Source organism: Seriola lalandi, unplaced genomic scaffold, assembly GCF_002814215.2.
Source record: "Seriola lalandi dorsalis isolate HSWRI2012SDOR001 ecotype SW California unplaced genomic scaffold, Sedor1 jcf7180002054893, whole genome shotgun sequence".
Lineage (NCBI taxonomy): Eukaryota > Metazoa > Chordata > Actinopteri > Carangiformes > Carangidae > Seriola > Seriola lalandi.
Genome location: NW_019525445.1, coordinates 1,980,371 through 1,995,675, shown reverse-complemented (window position 1 = coordinate 1,995,675; position 15,305 = coordinate 1,980,371). Strand labels below are relative to the sequence as shown.

Genomic DNA, 15,305 nt, shown 5'->3' with positions numbered 1-15,305 from the left:
TATGATAATTACTGGAGTTAACCTCAGTAATTCATTATACATTTTTAGTTTAGTAATTATTATTTTATTATCACTTGCAGCACAAGTTTGTGTGTAACATTTAAGTCGCTTATTCGTGCCCCCTAACCTTTCTACTGGCCATTTTACAGGAGATAGATGTGAGTGTAACAATAACTGGTGGAAGTAGTAAGTGCAACAGCAGAGTTGGAGAGCCTAATGTGATCCTCAGGAGAGTGGAGTTGTGTCACTGTCTTAGCATGTTGGTGCTGATTTAAGATTTATCCAAGAGAAGCTGTAGCCTACTTATTAGCCACAGTTACAGTAACTAGAGAACTCTACCCATCAAGATTCAGGTGCAGTGGGTACACTATAAAATGTTATGGAAGATATTCTACAGGAGGTATGCCACTCAGTCAGCCTGGCTACGGGGCTGAACAGAAACCCGGGGTTGTTCTTCTAGATTGGTGGAACGCCACTTCCTTTCCAGCTTTCGTGATTTCTGCTTTAGAGCACACGTTTGTGAATTGTACCACAGAGCTAGTCTCCTCTGACTCACTACCTTCTTTTTCAGAGGGGCAACAGTGTCGAGTGTTGCACGCAGTCAGGCTGCAGCACTACCGACAAGATCATCAACTTGTGTGGGTGTAAAGTTGAAATAGCTGTCCTCCATTGTATTGACACACGGTAAACTAAAGAAATCTCTTTCTTTAAATTTGGTAACAGTATTATCAGACAGAAACCTGCTGTAATGGATTTTTTTCCCCCTAAATGCTGTATAATCCATTACTGTGAACTCAAATGTTAATAGAAAATGGTCAGGCAAAAGAGGGAAATTGTGAAATATTGTTAAGTGTTCAATTCCTATGCCATATGTCAGAACAAGATTGAGGGTGTGATTAAAACAGTGAGTGGGTTCATTTACATGTGGAGAGAAGTCAATTGAGTCAAACAGTGAATTAAATGCAGAACTGAGGCTGTCACGATCAACATCTACATGAATGTTAAAATCACCCACTATAATAACTAATAATGATAAAAAAAAAAGAAGCGAGAATTCAGATAAGAACTCAGAGTAAGGGGCATGTGGAGGATATGCAGTAACTAGTAGAACAGTTTTTTGTGTTTCCTTAGCTGGGGTGTGAAAGACTAAGAGTAAGGCTTTCAAGTTAGAGTTATGACTAAGTTTAGGTTGAGGGTTGATTAATAAGCAGGGGTGAAAAATCGCTGCGACCCCTCCTCCTCAGCATGTGCTTTGAGGAATGTGAAAATTAATGAGTAGGGGGTGCTGATTTATTTAGACCAACATATTCTTCCTGCTGCCACCAGGTTTCAGTAAGACAGAATAGATCAATATGATGGCTCTAATATTTAATAGTCCATATTTTATAGTCTTGTTTTTTAGTTTTGTTCTAGTAGTTGTGTTAATTTTTTATTAGGTTTTTATGTATAATTCCTCTTCTATTTACTTTTGAAATCATAAATGTACGTGGTCAGGAGCAGACATATTTTTCAAGGGGTTAATGGCAGGTCACTCTAAGAAAAGCTGAGAGACCAGGAGGCAACTTTGCTTCCTAGTCTTAACTCTGGGTTGTCATGGTTTTAGCTTTCTTATAAACTTGGTCAGTTTTGTAGATATAAGAGTTGCATCCAGCGTGGGATGTAAGCTTTCTCTTCTAATCAGACCAAGTCTACCCCAGAAAGTCCGCTAATTATACTCAAAGCCCACACTGGTTGCTGGACACCACCTGGACAGCCAGCGGTTGGATGATGACATGCGGCTTGTACATGTCATCACTGGTCAGATTTAGGCAGGGGCACAGAAAAAACCACGGAGTCCAACTTAACATTAATCTTACTACATCTAGATTTATCCTTATCCTGCAGTTTCAAATATTCAACATCACTTACTCTGGTCCAGGTATACATCTGACTACGGTTGACAATATCGCTAACTTCACGTTTCTCAAAATAGGGCTGCCAATAATCAGAGTTGGTTTCATAAAAGGTGTCTCACTGGGTGGGGAGAACCTGTTAGAAGCGTGAACAGGTTGGTGGTATTGTTGGTCGTTCCTCTTTTTATTACAAACAGTCACTCTGCTGTCCTGGCTTTGTGGCTGCTGACAGAGAGTAGGAGCTGCAGAAGGAGCTATACACTGGATCAGCCTGTCTACAAATTAACTAAAAACTTTAAAACATACGGCCCATCGAACAAGAGAGAGCAGGAGAGTGACGGGGGGAGATAGAAGCTATCGCTAACGGCTAAGCTAAAGTCACTGATCTGAATAGCATGTAAAGAAGAAATTTGCTGAAGGTAGGAGAGAGCTATGCTTGGTGCTTGGGCAAAAATAGTGTAAATTTAATATTACAATCAGAAGTGATACAATATGCTTACCACAGCATGTCAGCACATAAGCTCATTAGCAAAATCTTAATTCATAATCAACAGATCCAGGCACTGATTGATCTTAATCATATCCATAGCTGCTGTCAATATCTATAGGCCTATTGGTAATTGTAGTCTTACGTTAAATGCATGTGTGGTGTGCACATGCAGTATATGTTTGTACAGCAGCCTATGTAATTCTGCATGCATGCATGTATGTATGCATATAAACATCCCTATATATGTATACAAGTGTGCATGTCTGCCTACATGAGCAAGTTTATTTGAGTATGAATGTGTATCTGCAAGTGTGCACCCATGCACGTGTCACACTGGACATGGCCTGAAACTGTGAGTCAGAGAAGTTCCCAGTTAATGGCTGATTGCAGAGAGCAGCTCACAGAGGGGAAGCACTCTTTTGTCTTCTACAACAGCCGGGTTTATTCCTCGGGACGGCTGATTGAGGCAAGTCACTCTTAATGCTGCGCAAAATGGGAACTACAGACTACAGCCTGTGTCCACCAGTAAAACTGCCAGAAGGGCAGGTACCCGGCAATTCGGCAGCATCGACTTCTGACAGTGCATTTAGGGCCCAGTCTCTCTTCATTCATTTTTGTTTGTGGCAGAAGCTCCACCGTGACACTGAGTGTTTCCCCTCCACTCCTCGGTACCACATGTGGATAACACCTCACTTAACATATTCACCCATACCTGTGAAACGTCTCAATTAGTCTTCTCCATCCAGATTGAAAGGATAAAAGATGAACACACACTGGGAGCAGGGGCAGGAGCAAGTGAGACATCGGTAGGCAGTAGGCTAGACACTAAGTCCGGGTTCAAGAGCCAGAGCAGTAGCGGATTTTCAACCCACTGGCAGTGTGAAATGCACCAGCACAAGGGGTAAAAAAAAAAAAAAGGGCAAGTGCAAATCAAGCATTACTTCAGTAATTGAACTGAAGTACTGCACTTGGGTTTAGCTCTCTCTCTCTCTCTCTCTCTCTCTCTCTCCTGCCTTAGCCTCAGTTGGAGGCAGCCAGAGGGGACCACTGCCTGCTGTTGCTTACTGGACAGAGAGTGGTCTTGAGCGACCCCTTCATCGAGGAGCAGCTCTGACCTAACCGGAGCCAAACCATGCTCCTATAAGAGTGCATGAGTGGACACACTCACAGAGTCCGAGGAATGTCCAACTGTGTGACATCACATGCCAAATTAAGATATTGCACCCCCGTGAAGAGCAGGCTGAAAGAAAAAAACCTCTCCCACCTGTCCTGGTTTTATCCGTTTTTAAAATGCTCTTTACTGCCTGCAAAAAACAAAAACCTGAAACTGAGACTTCAAACTGAGACTGTTGCTTGTGTGTTTGTGGATAAGGGCTCAAAAAGAATCCGGGGGTGTTAGTTTGTTTGTGTGCCATACATTAAAAGGCAGGTGTTCAGTAAACTAAAAAGAGGCCAGCAAAACCTTTCAGGGTCATGAGCGCTCAGACGGCGACTTTTCCTTTGAGGGACAACAATCATGGCACTTCACATGGTGGAGAGAGGCTCCAGTGGTTTTACACTTGTACCCGCGGAGACATAAAAACTTTAAGGTCAAATGGACTACCATACTAAAACATACTGATACATACTGTCCAAGATCGAATGTGAATGTGTGTGTGTGTGTGTGTGTGTGTGTGTGTGTGTGTGTGTGTGTGTGTGTGGGGGGTGGGGGGGGGGGGGTAGTTCATCAATATCCCTTCTTTTGAAATTCAAAAGCACTGTTCACAGCGAGTGATTATTTCCCCATAACCTGCACATCTCTCACCTAAATTACCGTCATCCATCTCTCTCCGTTTAGCCCTGCACACGCACACACACGCACGCACACACCTCACTTCACTATCTGTTCCCATCACCTGCCCAGAGATGGAGCTGTAAGTTAGTAGGCAAGTCTCCTTCGCTTGGCGTCATTCTGTTAGAGAGGCGACACTGGAAATTCGTCTTAATTGATCACTTGTTTTGGAAAAGCTGTCTATTGTTGCCCGCGAAGAGATTCTCTAATCTTTTGGCAGAAGGGAAGGTTTATTAAAACGTGAGGAGGGACGGAGGGAGGGAGAAAAAAAAACGGGAGTCGTAGCTGTACTTCTTCCCTCTCCACTATCCGTCGCGGGCGTGCGCGCGCGCAAACGCACGCGGGCACGTGTTGTTTATGCATGCTCGCACGTGCACGCGCGCTCACAGGCAAAATCGAGTCACATGCAGCGGTGGCGTCTGGCTTTGAGAGAGAAGGGGAGCAGCTTGAAATGATACTCCACTTGCACTACAATGGCATTAATTCTACGGAAGGAACTCGGTGGGGTTGTTGGGAGTTTTTCTTCTTCTTCTTATGATTATTAAAATATGCGCGTGCACCTGCTGCATCAGGTTATCAGAGGGAAATGTGACAGAGCGCAAGAAGAGGGATAAAAAGAGTGGATATAAGTCATTTCTAGATAGATAGATAGACAGATAGATAGATGGATACTTATTGAATACAGAGGCGCATATATGCCCATGATGTCTCTCATAACTAATCACGCACATGCACTACTTTAACCACGCGTGAGGAGGCAACACACACACACACACACATACACGCACACACACACTGAGGAAACGTTGCACTGCAGACCAGACTGACGTGACTGCACTGCCAGCTCACTCTGCCTGCTATGATGAAAATAAACCCCCAGTCAAAACTGAAGGCGAAAAATGAGTTGCTCCTCTGTCAAAAGCATTCCCAAATCAACAGCTAGAATATATCGGAGGCTTATGCCATCATGAATTACACTGATATGGTTTAAACTGCCCAGTAAGAATGTCCTTGTTTTCCTCTCATGCCTCCTACTGTAGTCCTTGGTGATGAAAATGTCCTCTGATTTGTAGTTTAACTTGAAATACGCAGATGACTACAAAAATATACGCTGGGTATCATCAGCCCATTTTTTTTCCTCCCTTGCAGATGCACGCAGCTCAGCGCTCCTCGCCGTTCTGAGCTCAGTCTGGAGTGGCGCGGCTGTAGCAGCAGAATATTTGGGCTGTAAACAGAGACACAGTGCTGTTGTCTCGATGCGAAACGTGGGCTTTTAGGAGACGGTGAGTGATTCGAGGAGGATTTTATTGCAGAGAGAGGCTCGTCTCATCAGTGGAAGCTGGTGAGGGAACACGATTTTATTACAAAAAAAAACATTTTTTGGAGGTGCCTTTTCCCTGCTTGTGTGCGCGCGTATCCAAGCCGTGTAATCCGTTCGTGTTTAATTCTCAGTTGTTTTTTCTTTTTCTTTTGCTTCATCGTAAGTACTCACTGTGCGTTTTATGACTGCTACTCTTCTCCATAAGATGCCCTAGCTGATTTGGTCGCGAGTCAAGTCTTTTTTGATTTATGTCAATTTTATCTCCTTGGAAAATCATCACGTATAGGAGTAGGGGAGAGAGACAGAGAAAGCGCGATGGGGGGAAAACAAGGGATCCCAGTTGAAAATGTAAGAGGATTTTTATTTAGCAGCCACTGAAAAGAGATTAGGGCGACAGCAGTGGAAGTTAAATTGTGCTGCATATAAAATGGGCGGGCTAGTCTTTATATTAGGTTGGTACAGCCTATTCTAAAATAAAATGGTCTGCGCTTGGACACAGCCTGTGTGCCATGCGCTTTAATTACAGGCAGATTGAGGAGCTAAAACATATATTTTGGATAGAGACCTTGCTACACAGTCCAGATTTGTTAGTTTAGTAGAACATCTTTTTTTTTTTTTTTTTTTTTTTTTTTTTTTGTTGCTGACAGACAGAGAGTTCAACTCACTACAGCACCACCAATGAACAGTGAGAGAGACCTGCGCATATCGTCAGCAGCCGCTTCTCCAGCCTCAAGCTAAAATTCGTCAGATCTGAGATCACAGAGGATTTTTCTCATTCAGTCCGGCTAGAAAAGATATTCACAAAAGTTTGAGGATATAGGCAGCGGACACCGAATATACCCCGAGTCATCTGCTGTAAGTGATTTTCTCCCATTTTTTATCGCCTTTTTTATCAGGCAGAAGATGGAAGGGGAGAGGGGAGTAAACGCTCGGATTTAGAAGGGATGGTTTGTGTTGCTGGACACCGCTAGAATCGAAGACGACTTTTATTTGGGAGAAGGGGGGGAGTTTGCCGTCGAAATTAAGACCGTTTAAGCGGTATTTTATGGCAAACCGGAGCCGTTTGATGTCTTTAACGGGAAGCAGTCTGGCTTCAGCACCACGGACAGCGCTCCGAATGAAACAGCATCAACGCACATTTGCTTAATTACTCCGCCACGCACGAATTGGATCGCCATGCATGTATTTAGAGCAGCCTTGCGGGGATGCCAGTTGCATGCTAAATTCCTACCAGGTTCGAACATATTCCACGTACTGTAGAGGAGAGGGTGACATTTCCTCTGAATAACTTAGAAAGTGTGCTTGTGCGGGATTTTCTCCTCCATTCGCTAATCTGCATCATCCCCGCTTTATCAAATCCTTGTCAAGCAAAGGATTTATTTTGATTTTGATTTTATTTTAACTGAGCATTGTTTGTCCCCACCGACTCCCATCCGCTCACAGTGCACCTTGGAGCATCACAAGCAAGTAGCAGGGGTATTGTCTTCTATGTGGCAGAATTTTGTGATCGTTCGTGAAATACTGGTTTAGCGCCTTATATATATATATATATATATATATTATATATATATGTATATATATATATTATATATATATTATATATATAAGTATTTGGTCCTGTCGTGGACACATCGATTATGCTTTCAAAAAAATGGGCTGAGAATTTGAGCATTGTGATTTGCATGCACAATAGCGCAGACTATTGCTTACATACTTTATGACCCGGCTGACATCATAGCTTGATGATTAAGGAGGAAGCAAATGCTCTTATTTTAGGGGATTTGGTTTGATATTGCGGTACCGCCGCGGTTTCACATTGCAGGGTATTAGAGAAGGCTGTGTACAGGTGCTACAAGCTCACACGGGGTGTTATGTGGTCGATGATGTGATGCCTTGTTATTTCTTCTTAATTATTATGCGCTACAGCTGCGGCCATACCATATGCGTGTGCACTGAGTGTCAGTTATGAAAGTCGTATTTACACTAGCTCTCTTTCTCGTCAACCCAACGCCGAGGAGCTATTTAAATTCGGTTACCCCTACATAGTTAGGGTGTAGAATATGTCTCCGTCAACGTGACAGCTAATTCAAAAATGATGATGTAAAAATCTTTGAGGGTAGGCTATATATGCGTGTGTCAAGTGGCATGTGATGGCCCAATGCATGAGGCAAGGCCATTTGGTTTGATTCATGTGCTGTCAGTGAATCTGTGAGAAATGTGAACAGCCACGACTGAAAACCTCACATAAAGCATCTCTATAGGAACAAGGTCTCCCTCAGAGCCTTGACCCCCCCACCCCCTCCACCCCCTATGCTGGCTCTTGTTGTTTTAGCACATCTACATGTTTACTGACAACTTGATGTGATGAAATGTTGGGTTAATGGTGGATCACTGGCTCAGATGACTTGGTGTAATGATATTCACTCTCTCTCTCTCTCTCTCTCCCTCTCTCTTTGACCTCCAGCAGTGAAAGGTCCTCATATTGCAACTATGTGTGGACGGAGCAGGACGGCCTTTCTGTGTCTGTGGGCTTGCTTGCTTGTCGCCAACAGCGTACTGGGTGGGAAGAGGTAAGAACAAACTTTAATTTCCCAAATGCATATCTACCTGGGTATTACACTGCATAATTCTAAATGTATGGAATCTGCACATATCATGCACACTGTTCATATAACTGCATTCAGAGCCTTACGCAGAGTTTGAGACAATTCTAAGTGTTGCCTACATGATCAAGGTATTATTGGGACAGTGTGATTGCGCCTGGTGACATTTGTGGGAGAACATGTGAAGACCACACTGCATTGGGCAAAATATTAAAATGCAGTTGTCTGAGGACAGACATCTTTTTATGCTGGTCTCAGTGCTTGCTAAATGGTCAGCTGGCTAAAACATGTCAGTAAAATCAGTCAGTCAGTCAGTCAGTCAGTCAGCCAAGGAGGCAACCAGTGGTCCAACTGCCGGGATGGTATTCTGTGTTCTTGCCTATTGCTTGGTTTATTGGGTTACACTCTTACAGAGCGTATTCAATGTGATTGTAACTGGGGCATCCCCACAGGACACCTCCATGCCTATAATTGCATAGCGGTAATAAGAACTGCAATACAGAGAGAGGAGATGAAGAGCCAAAATAGCCACTATCCACATTGCCATGGCGTTACACTTTTTTTGGTTCACTAGCCTTGTGGGACAACATCTAATGTTCACAGTCTTCAGTCCTGGGCTGCGTACAGTAGATGATGCGCGTGGCACCGTGATATTTGGCACAGATTCGTGCACGTTTTTGACAGTGGCTGCGGGGATGGTAGGGTCGATGTACAGACACTCTTCTCAATGTCGACACCGGTGTGTCAGATGTCACCAAAGCAGAAGCAAAGAGACAAGAGAGAGGGAGAAGGTGGAGGATTGGATTTGAAACGACACCAATAAGATCCACTGTCATGTGACTGCAATTGCATTAACTCCAACATGATTCAAACGCTCGGCAGCCAGTCATGTGCAGCATACCTCAAAACACCATAATCTGACTCCACTCCGTGGATTACATAAACACGCAGACCAGTTAAAACATTCACAATTACAAGTAAGACAACAACACCAAAAGCAGAATCCTTTAACTGCATGAGATCATCTGAGCTCTCGTCCCACCGTGGTTCTCCTGGAGAATCCTGGAGAGACCGAGGGGATCGGGCTTTTCTGCACGGTTGAATAATTCAGTGGCACTGTCACAGACAGTTGTCTTCAGTGGCGATGTCTTGAGATGGTCCAGCTTGCTTCTCTCTCTCTGTGACAACAGCTACGCCACAAAAACACACATCCACACAGTACACAGTGCATGTTTCAGCTCACACGTCCCGAGCACGCGCACGACGCAGATGGAACGTGTCCCATTTTAAACGTATGATGCACTGCGCCACGTCATGATTGCACACTGATTTGATCTAATTGATTAATCGCAGTTTATAGTTTTGAGATGTACTGATGAGCAAGTGCAGGGTCTGGTTTACTGAGTGTGATGCTGCTGCACGTTGAGCACATCAGAGAAAATGTAAAAGTACTGATTACTTTACTGTGGAACTGTCACCGCAAAGTGCAAAGCAATTATCACCCAAAGATTTACTGTATAATCCGGTTCCCTTCTTGAAGTCAGACACAGAATCACATACGCATACATACTGTACACACACACCTTGGGGGGATTTCAACAAGACACGGTAATCAGGAAGACCAAGCACTCTGCTACAGTATGTTGCCAATGAGAGAAATTGCCTTATAATTAGATATCCGAGTGACGAGAGAGAGAGAGAGAGTGAGGGAGAGAGCGAGAGAAAGAAAGAGAGGGAGAGAGAAAGAGAGAGAGACATTGGCAGAGTGAGTGTGAACGGCACTGTTGCTGTTCAGATGACCTGTAGATGGGGATGGTGTACAATGTTTTATGAGGAAGTGGCCCCCTGGCTGATAAACATGTGTATTCTTCCACAGCACCTATTTCTTCTCCATTTTCTTTTCTTTTCTGGGGCATGCACCCCTAACCCCCCAGCCCCCTCCCACCACCACCACCACCATCTTAAAAATGATATGTGCAGTATTATTCAATGTATTCCTGTCCGTAAAAAGAACTCATCCACAACTATCTTGAACAGAGGTGATATAAAGCAGAGTATCAGTCAAGAAAAGCAAAAACTGTGCCAACAATTTCCACCATTACTTGAACTAATTAATGACTTATTTCCTTCTATTAATTTAAATTATTGGTGAACTTGAAAGAGCTAAGGGACATGTTGGCTTGTTTTCTGTGTTGGTGGAGGCTATAACAAGATGACCGTAACCCTTGGGGCAGACCAAAAGCTTTCTCAGTGTCTTGCTATCATCTGGCAAATAGGAAATGCCTAAATAAATGTTATATTAAGAAAGGAGGAAAAAAGTAGGTTGTGTTTTATTTTAGGCTCAGCTGACGTCCCATGGATGCAATTTTGCTTCCTGTATTTATACATAATTGGCGTCCCAGACCTGAACAAAACAGATTAATTATAGTTTTGAATTTGACTATTTCCAAAGCTGTTACCTCCGAGACTGACGCAAAACAAAATTGCTCATCACAGTTTCTACAGTTCCATTGCTTTTCAGAGATTTATTCCTTTTTTTTTTTAGTGGCTAGTCCCACAGTTCTGGATGTTTCACTTAACAGCATCCTCCCCTTTTCTCAACCTCGCTTTTCCGCCTTTTATCTCCCCCTCCTTCATCTCTGTTATCTCCCTCTTTTTTGTGCCTCTTCTTTGTCTTTTCTTTCGAGCTTTTCTCGCATGTTTCTCCAGACTCCACTCTCCCGCCTGCCTGCCATCCCTCCTACTTTTCCCTCAGTCCCGTTCCAGGTCCCTGCTAACTAATCTTGATGACCTCTCCCTCTCCTTGGAGCCATTCAGCTTGCAGAGCTTGTTTCCAAACACTTGCTGTTTATTTAGCATGCAATCAAGCCAAACGCTATTGGCTGTAAAAAAGAAAGAAAAAAAAAGAGAGAGAGAAAGAGGATGATTGCTGAGCGGCGTACAATGCATTGTTAAGACTTTCATCGGGGTATTATCAGCGTTATCACACATGCAAACATATGCATGAATATGTATACAGGCTTGCGTATGTGCACACACCCTGAGCCTACAGTACATGCATGCATTGATTGAGGTATGCAAATACACACACGCACTCACACGCACGCACACACACACACACACACACACACACACACACACACACTCTCTCTCTCTCTAAACATTCCTGTCATATGTTGCCCTTATCATACACAGCATAATTAGGGGCGGTATTCCTGATTATGAGTGTGTTGAATTATTAATGTGTGGAGATGCTGCAAACTCTGCTGCTCTCACAATCCGGCATTGCTCTGAGCATTTTGTTTCATGTTGTTCAAACAGCACATTCAGCAAGGCCTTTGTGGTCTAAAAGACCGTATTAAGGTATAAATAATGTATTATGATTTCTCTATTCTTTCTCTGTGAGATTATTTCTACGTGTGGGGGTGTGTACGTGTGTGTGTGTGCGTGTGTACACACATGTTCTCTGCACGCCCGGTTTTACACCCCGGCGATGAACATAACTTAAACACTTAGAAAACACGCTGTTACTGAAATAAAGGTTTTCCAAAGGGATAATATGGGATAACTTGGTCTCCTGGGATATTTTCTTTTCCAGTCCATCTCTGAACAATCACTTGCTTATTTATCTCATATCAATATGGCCGCCTAAAACCTCATGGTCACACACTGTGAATTGTAAATTGGCAACAACAACAAAGTGCGTCAGTGTCATAAAAGATCTGACAGACTTTTCTTGTCCATTTTTTTTTTCCCCCACAATGTGATTCATGATATGACATTCTGTGCTGCCCGTGCACTTCAACAGAGATGTCTTGCTAACTACAGAGTAAAGCTTTTTTTTTTGTTTTGTTTTTTTTTGATATATGATTCATAATCAGAGTTTTTTCCTACTCTTTTGGCAGTTTTGACTGTGGTTTTGGACTCTAGCTGTGACTTTAAATCTTCTCCTTTGCTTTGCCAGCTCTGGGCAGAACGGCATGACAGATGAACAGAAAGATAACACTACAGTGTTCACCAAGATCTTAGACAGCCTTCTGGATGGCTATGACAATCGCCTCAGGCCAGGACTTGGAGGTCAGTAAACCCAAGTCATTGAATGTATTTTCTTTCTCATGGTGACTGTTTGACTCTTCTTTTTTTCTTTTTCTTCTTTTTTTCAAATATGCAAATGTTATGCAAAAGACTCCAACAAATAGCTTACTATCCACATGGCTACACAGAATGATATCCATATGACTAAATCTTATGGAGGTGGGTTTGCTTTCAGTGTCAGAATTCTGTGTGACAGTTTAAAAAAAAACAAAAAAAAAACAGTTGTAGACTCATTCTTCACCTGCTGTTTTTGTGAAACAATGAATTGTCATAAAGCCAGTAGTTGTAATGTATGTGTGGGCAGCAAATCTCTGCTCTCAACTGTCCATTGTTAAAGAGAGAAACAAAATGGCTGGGAGACTTGGAGACATACACAGACATGGAAAGTGAGAGAAACGGATAAAGGCAAAGAAACGGAGAGTAAAAGTGAAAAGAGAAGGGGGGAGATAACGTGAGAATTGGTGTGTGAAGGACACTGAGGATCGCCCAGTGTGATGCAGCAGGCATCAAACAGACAGGCGAATAAAACCTGGCCTGCTACGAGTTCAGCAGCCGAGGGGAAGAAATTATGGATTATGATGGGTATCATTCATAAATCATGCTGTCATATTTCAGTTTGAGAATCACAAGGAATGAACCCTCTCTCCCACACACACACAGACACACACACACAGCCAGCGCTATCCCTTCCAAATGAATCCCCAGTGGACCCATTTTGGCTATCAGTATTATGGGATCAGAGTGGCATATTTTCAGTAACACAGCAATGCGCGAATTTATTAAGAGATTGAACCACTGTCCGGGTAATGGAGCTGACACTGAAACCAATACTAGCAGAAATGGTTATCGACATCCAAAATGGGGCATTTTTATGGTGTTGTTTTGTTTTTTTATTTCCAGTGTGTGTGTGTGTCTAAGTGTTAAAAATAATGCTGAATGGATGAGATGCTATAGTCAGGTGGTTTTTACATTAACAGGTAGTTAGGAGCTAATGAATGCCACTGATAGTCACTCACTCTGGCAATTTCCTGCTTCAACAGAGCGTGTAACTGAAGTCAAGACTGACATTTTCGTGACTAGTATTGGGCCAGTTTCGGACCATGACATGGTAAGACTCTTCGCCTCTGTAAATGTCACTCCCACCCTCACCCCTCTCTCCTAACCTCCCTGGCTCATAAGACAGGGGTCTCGAAAGCTGTAAAATATTTATTTAATTTGATTCATTCCATTAAATACTGATGTGTTAATAAAGCTGTCACATGTGGGAAATGTATTTTCTGGCGCACGGTTTGTAAGCCCACTCTACATAAACGCCACCCCTGCTTGTAAATGTAACTGCATGCGACTTTTATGTGTATGTTGAAATATGACATGACCCCCGCCCCCCCCCTAAGTTTTGTTTATTTGTTGCAGAATGCTTAAAACAGCGTCAAATATGTGTTGTGTAAGGAGTATTCATTTTTCAGAACTATCCACATGTTGTCAACACTGAAAAATCTGGAGCTAAGAAACATTTGAATATTGAGGTTTAATACATCACATCATCACTTTCATGTCTTCTTTATAATCTTCTACAATATGATACCTTAAAAAAAAATAAAAAAAGCTGCAGGCTCTTCAAAAGCGAGCATCTGATCTTTACTCCGTGCACTGGAAACCAATTAAACTCATCCAAATGTCTCATTGCCTCTCTTTTACCACTTGGAATTAAAAAAAAAAAAAAAAAAGAAAAAGACTCCTGGTATGTGCACGTGAAGTGTGTGTACTCTACCTGACATAATGTCAGTTAATTGCACTGGCTGACATGCAAGCCAGGACTGTTTTGCTGCTGTGTCAAGGCCAGAAGGAAGAGCTGAAGAACATTTTCTCCATCTCTCAGCCTTTCCCCAACCTCTACCATTACCTTGAAGCTCTGTTTCAGCTCAAACTAATTATCTTACGCGGGTCGAGTGGAAAGAAGGGGGGAATGAGAACAAAAAACAGGCTGCACAGTAATTTTTACTGGCTCCCTTTACTCTGCTGGGCAGTCATGTGGAACCATTAAAATATGCTCTCAGCTAAAGTCATAAGCTGCCTTCAAAATGAAATGTCCTCCTAATTTTGTGGCCAGCGCTTCCTTTTTTTTTGTGTCCGGTGTAATTTAGATTACCGAGCAAAGAAGTTTCCCCAAAGATAAATGCTAACAATAGTAATTTTTAGCCCTTACTTAACAATGCAATACCAAATACCAAATGATCCTCCATTTGCATATAGCGCATTAAACTGACCAGACCGTAATTATGTAAATAATAAAATGCAAGAAAATGGAAATGCACTCACTCATACTGTATTACAATGTAAATAAAAGAGACCAATCACTGTACTCTAACAATGGAGGCATTCTTTTACAAAAGATACCAGCCAGAAAACCATGCACCTCCATCCACTAGATCCTCCCCGCCTAGGCCTTTAACATGGAGAGACAGTTACCAGCAGGGAAACTAGGCCAAGAGTACCATACGAAAGTCAGAGTGACACAAGGAAGAAAAAAGGAAAATGTAAGAACACAAAAAGGGTGGAAAGGAAAAATAAGGTTGGATTAGTCAGCAGATAAAGGTAGAAAACTGCTACAAGGTGGGGGTCCGACTTTCTATCTTTATCTTTTTTTCCCTCCTTCCTTATTTGACTTTTTCTCTGCTTCTCACCATCCACCTGTAGGAGTACACCATTGATGTCTTCTTCAGACAGAGCTGGAAGGATGAAAGACTAAAGTTCAAAGGCCCCATGGCCGTGCTGCGTCTCAACAACCTGATGGCCAGCAAGATCTGGACTCCTGATACCTTCTTCCACAATGGCAAGAAGTCGGTGGCCCACAACATGACCATGCCAAACAAGCTGCTGCGAATTACAGAGGAAGGCACGCTGCTGTATACCATGAGGTAGGCTGCCATGTTCTACCACTCCGGCGAGATAAAGGATTTTCGAATGAGCGGGAGATTAAAATCTTTTTGAACTTACAGGAAAGCAGAGACCTTGTGTCATTTTGATATCGGTGCACATAATTTGCTGAAGGGGAAGAAGGGCTGTGGTTTTA

General features: G+C 42.8%; 1 protein-coding gene across 3 annotated transcripts in view; it reads left to right on the top strand.

The window, feature by feature from the left end:
* Positions 1 to 5,349: 5,349 nt before the first annotated feature.
* The window catches only part of gabra1 (gamma-aminobutyric acid type A receptor subunit alpha1), a 29,293-nt gene continuing 19,337 nt past the window's right edge, over positions 5,350 to 15,305 (top strand). Inside the window, exons 1-5 of one of the 3 annotated variants that reach the window (XM_023429424.2) lie at positions 5,350 to 5,496; positions 7,999 to 8,104; positions 12,102 to 12,214; positions 13,273 to 13,340; positions 14,930 to 15,150. In XM_023429424.2, the coding sequence (XP_023285192.1) occupies positions 8,025 to 8,104; positions 12,102 to 12,214; positions 13,273 to 13,340; positions 14,930 to 15,150 (482 nt within the window). In that variant the 5' untranslated portion in view covers positions 5,350 to 5,496; positions 7,999 to 8,024. Of the gene's footprint in view, positions 5,556 to 5,998; positions 6,390 to 7,998; positions 8,105 to 12,101; positions 12,215 to 13,272; positions 13,341 to 14,929; positions 15,151 to 15,305 lie in introns of those variants that run through there. The other 2 variants (XM_023429425.2, XM_023429426.2) reach the window with 2 other exon arrangements.